The 5,108-nt window shown below is 40.0% G+C and overlaps 1 protein-coding gene across 1 annotated transcript; it reads left to right on the top strand.

The window, feature by feature from the left end:
• LOC133743818 (uncharacterized) lies at positions 1-2,955 on the top strand. Its single transcript, XM_062171853.1, has 2 exons — positions 1-380; positions 1,346-2,955. Exons 1-2 carry the CDS (start codon positions 252-254, stop codon positions 2,609-2,611), a joined length of 1,395 nt encoding a protein of 464 aa, XP_062027837.1. The 5' UTR covers positions 1-251; the 3' UTR covers positions 2,612-2,955.
• The last annotated feature ends 2,153 nt before the right edge of the window (positions 2,956-5,108 follow it).

The raw sequence follows: 5,108 nt of genomic DNA, 5'->3' as shown, positions 1-5,108 counted from the left end.
ACCCCAAAATAGTAAATAATATAAATATACATACAAACACAGAATTCATATAACACACGCGGACACCAATTCAATCTCCCACAAAGATTTGATTTTCATTTTTCCATTTCCACCTCAAACCCTTCAAATTCTTCATCTTTCTCTCTCAAAAAACCAGAAAAAAAGATTGCATCTTTCGTTTTCTGCTCAATTTTCCCGGCGAAATTCCGATGAAAGGCGACTCCTTTCCGTGAGGGAGTGAAACGGCGGCGATGATGATGATGGTGAGAGGAGTGAACGGCGGAGAGTCTAGAAGTGGGAGCAACGCTTTGGATACTATCAACGCAGCTGCTTCGGCGATCGCGGCGGCCGAGAGCCGTGTTCCTCAAGCCACCGTGCAGGTAATTTTTCTCAAAGATTTGGTCTTTTTGGTAATCATTGACTTCAAGCATGCTAATTTTTAATCTTGGTGTGGTTGTGATTTTGGGTGTTCCTCCTTTTTTTTTTTTTTTTTTTTTTTTTTTTTTTTTTTTTCTTTTTTGTTTTTTTTGGATCCTACAGTGTTCTGTAAATCTTAGCTTTTTGGAATTTGATTTGATTGTGGGTTGTTGTTTTTGGGTAGAGATATTTTGGATTGTGCTTAATTCAACTGTAGCTTCATGTTAGGCAAATTGTGATTTGGAAAAGTGTGAAGTGCTTGTAAAAGTGAAAACTTTGATGGTTGACTTGCTTTGTGTAACTAACTGTATGTAGCTTTGAATGACTAACTAAATCTGAGTCTTGATGAACCCCTTTTGAATCTAATAAATGTGAGAAACTTTCCCTGGGAGCACTGGAGTGATTTTCTTTTGGTGTTGCTTTTACTTTGGACCGAGAGAAAGAAACTTAAGAAGGAAAATTTGTCATGGTGGAGGGAGGCAGGATCAATTAAATGGAGTAATCTTTGGTATTAACCCCGGAGGTCTCAGCTTAGCTTTGAAATGGAATCATTAATCGTTGACTGCTGGGGGGGAAGGCTATGGTTGAAGAAAAAGAGAAGAAGAAATTATGCGTGGATGAGTTAAAGGTGAAAATGTGGACTTGCATTTTCTGTTGTTGATAGAGGTAGTCTAGTTGGGGTAGAAAGTGAAAAGGGGACACCAAATGCTTAGTGATGGCCACTTTAAATTGAGACTTGAAATTGTTGTGTGGTGACTGGACAACCATTTGTATTTGGCATCTTGAACTGATCTAATGTAGTTGACTTTAAATCTTTTTCATTATCAGTTTCTTTTGGTATCTCAGATTACTGTCCAAAGAGAATTGGTGTACGTTGTCCTTCTGATATTAAGTGTCTGTCATAGTAACGAGCTTTGGTTAAATGCAGAAGAGAAGATGGGCCAAAGGCTGGAGTGTCTATTGGTGTTTCGGCTTTCAAAGACCTAGGAAGAGAATTGGACATGCTGTCATTCTCCCAGAAACAAGTTCCTCCGGAGGTGATGACTCTAGAGCCGAAAATCCAACCCAAGCACCTTCCATTGTACTTCCCTTTGTTGCACCTCCGTCCTCTCCTGCTTCGTTTCTTCAGTCAGAACCTCCTTCTGCCATGCAATCACCAGCTGGTTTTAAATCTTCTATTTCTGCTAGTATGTACTCCCCCGGGCCTGCATCGATATTTGCCATTGGTCCTTATGCTCACGAAACCCAGTTGGTCTCACCTCCCGTTTTCTCAACCTTTACTACTGAACCATCAACTGCTCCATTCACTCCTCCTGCCGAGTCTGTTCACTTGACTACACCTTCGTCACCTGAGGTTCCATTTGCTCAGCTGCTTGATCCTAACTTTAGGAATGGTGAAGGTGGTCAGAGATACCCATTATCTCACTATGAATTTCAGTCTTACCAACTGTACCCTGGAAGCCCAGTTGGTCAGCTTATATCACCAAGCTCAGGTATCTCAGGCTCTGGTACTTCTTCTCCTTTCCTTGACAGTGAGTTTGCTTCTGGTGGTCGTCACTTCCTGGAGTTCCGAACAGGTGAAGCTCCTAAACTCTTGAACCTTGATATTCTCTTCACCCGTGATTGGGGTTCAAGACTATGTTCTGGTTCTGTGACTCCTGATGCTGCAAAGTCTACATCTTCCGATGGTTTTACTCTAAAACCGCATACCCCTGAAGGTGTATTAAATGCAGGATCGAACAGTCGACGCAGAAATGATGATGTTTCCATTGGTCATAGAGTCTCGTTTGAGTTAAGTGATGAAGAAGTTGTAAGATGTGTGGACAAGAAGCCAGTAGCATTAGCTGAAGCTGTATCAACATCTCTACAAAGTACAAAAAAGGCTGAAGGAGAAGAAGGTCCTAGTCAAGAAGTGAGTAGTAGTCATGAGTGCCCTGTTGTTGACACATCCAATGAATCATCAGAAAAGGCTGTAGGAGGAGATGGGGAGGAGGCATTCCACCGGCATCAGAAGGAGCGATCCATCACACTTGGTTCTGCTAAGGAATTCAATTTCGACAATGCAGATGGAGGAGATTCTGGCACCTCTACTATCAGCACTGACTGGTGGGCGAATGAGAAGGTTGTTTCGAACGAGAATGGGCAATCAAAGAATTGGTCTTTCTTCCCTATGATACAGCCGGGTGTGAGTTAACGGAGTATGCGCGCCAACTAATGCCACAATGGCTTCGACTTACAGACAAATTTTGGGTTTTTAGATTGGAGAAAGTACTTAGATGATGACTGAGCCAGGTCTAAGGATGTTTTTTGTACATGGTACCTGGAATTGAAGCTCAGAAGCTGCGCATTCAAGTATGGATGGTGAAAAATCACATTGAAGTCAACTTTTGGATGTTAATGTCAGTGTTTTACTCTGTGATATAAGTTTACAATAGAACTAGACAGGAGTGATTGGTGACATGTGACATAAATAATGGTAGCGGACTCCTAATTGATAGTGTCTGTGGGCGTTTATATTTGACCCACATTTCTGCTTTATAGTTTCTCTTTTGGAATATCTGAACCCATTTGCCGACAGCAGATGTTTTCTTTTATCAGAATCCGTTTGTGCGAACTCTGAAACGGTGATTCCGTGATTTAATTTTCTATTGTAGAATTCAGTAACCCTGAAAATTGTTGTCAACAAGAGTGAGGCCAACAGAATTTGTTTTTTAGGGTTTAGGAACTGACCTATGTTCTCAAACCACTCACTAGTTATCTGTAAAGAAGCGTCTAAGATCTTCAGTTCTGGTTATGGAAATTCGATGTACCTAAACACCGTGGTGAGGCTGCAGGTTCAGGGTCATTTGTCTGCAAGAAACTGAGATGTTTATCATCAGCTTCTAACATTAGTGGTGTCCTTCAAAAGTATCTAGATAGATCCGAAACATATAAAACATCCTGCCATACGGAACCCGAAAAAAGAAGAAGGAAAAAAGCAAGCAAGGAGTGGAATACCACAGAGAAAGTGTACCTAATAGAAAAGAAGTTTTTCTGATTGTTCCATGTTTCCCTAAACCGCCCATAAGACCCATATTCCGACTTTGATATGGAGAATATCCGACAATAGCTTCCATCAAATGGCGGTAGGTCATGAAACTACAATACAAATGTATCAAATGGTGAGTTTTTCCCCTCTGGAAATGGCATGAGTTTTGTCCCCTTGGTTTGAGCGCAAGTAATGTTATGACCTTGAATATATATATAAAAAAAAAAAAAAAAAAAAAAAAAAACCGTACATGGGTTGCAAGTCTGTAACCGTACTTCAAGCTGGAGAAATGATTTCAGTGTTATGATAGCATGGCGACATTTAAATAGGGATTTAGTCAATTGGTGTCTTCTCCGTAGTGACCATATCAGTTTCAATTTTGCTAGTCCGTTTTCCATATCAACTCCTTCTCCGTCTCTTACTGTTTATTGTTGGGTGGTTTGTATGTGTGCGTGATCATGACAACTGAGTAGGGTCGCCCATCGGAAGTTCCACCAGCAAATCTTGGTTCAATTTGGGCTTTGATTCTAGGTCCAATATTTATACGAGGAGAATGACAGTGACTGAGGTAGGACACTCCCGCCTATCCCTTTAGTAGTTTTTTTTTCGAGTAGCCATAGTTTGCATACTTTGTTGGATCGTGGAACATGAGGTTGCTTCTTTACTAGTCAATGTACGTGATTGAATTCTGGTGTACGCTTCTTGTTTGGTCTGCATCATCGTCAGGTGAGCTTACTGCAAAGGCTTCTTTTCAAATTTTAAGACCGCATGCTCCTTTTGCTTCATGGGATAAGTTTATTTGATCGAAATTCATTTGTTAACATGGCGGGTCTTACATAATGGCCGTGTTCTTTCAGATGATTTATTGCAAAGGAGGGGTATTGCTCTTGCATCCAGAAGTGGTCTTTGTCGCAAGAATGTGGAGTCTGTAGTCTGTAGAGCATATTTTTTTGAATTGCTCTTTTGCATAAGCAATGTGGCATTTTTTGTTGAATAAATTTGAATTGTGAGCTTTGCCTAATTCAATATTAGATGTCTACAATTGTGGTCTTCATGCTGGACGTAGTGCTCAATTAAAGGAGTTATGGACGGTGGCTTTTACTACTCTCTATGGTTCAAATGGAATTCTAGAAACAAGGTCAGATTTGATGGTGAAGTGGTTCGTGCAATTAATGTGTGTGAGTTTATTGTTGGGCATATTCAAGCTTCTACTCGCCTTGTTACTGGAATCATGCATAATTCGATTCTTGACGTTCAAGTCTTGAAGTGTTTTGGGGCAAGTTGTAACCTTCTTAGAGCTCTTAAGAGTTTTTGAGGTTAATTGGTTGTTACTCCTTGTATCTAGATTTACCCGTTTATTGGTCATTTACTTTTATTTCGAACTTTTAAGGGCTCCAAGTTTGACTTTTTTTCGTTAATTTTTCGAGAAAACTTCCTTTATGAAAGATGTAGAGCACGTTAAACCGAGTTCGTGGATACGCAGCAAGTAAAAAAATTAGCGTTCGTACGCAAAAGTTATGATCTAAAAATCTTGAGTTACTCATTTAAAAAAAAAAAAAAATCTCGAGTTACTATTTAGAAAAACCTGGTATAAATAGTGTTAGCACCCAAAAATCTAGCTGACAAGCCCAATTCATATTTCGATCCCAATAAGAAATTATAC

This window comes from Rosa rugosa, chromosome 4 (genome assembly GCF_958449725.1).
Source record: "Rosa rugosa chromosome 4, drRosRugo1.1, whole genome shotgun sequence".
NCBI classification, from domain to species: Eukaryota; Viridiplantae; Streptophyta; class Magnoliopsida; order Rosales; family Rosaceae; genus Rosa; species Rosa rugosa.
Note: the sequence above shows the minus strand (reverse complement) of the source record. Positions and strands in the feature narration are given on the sequence as shown.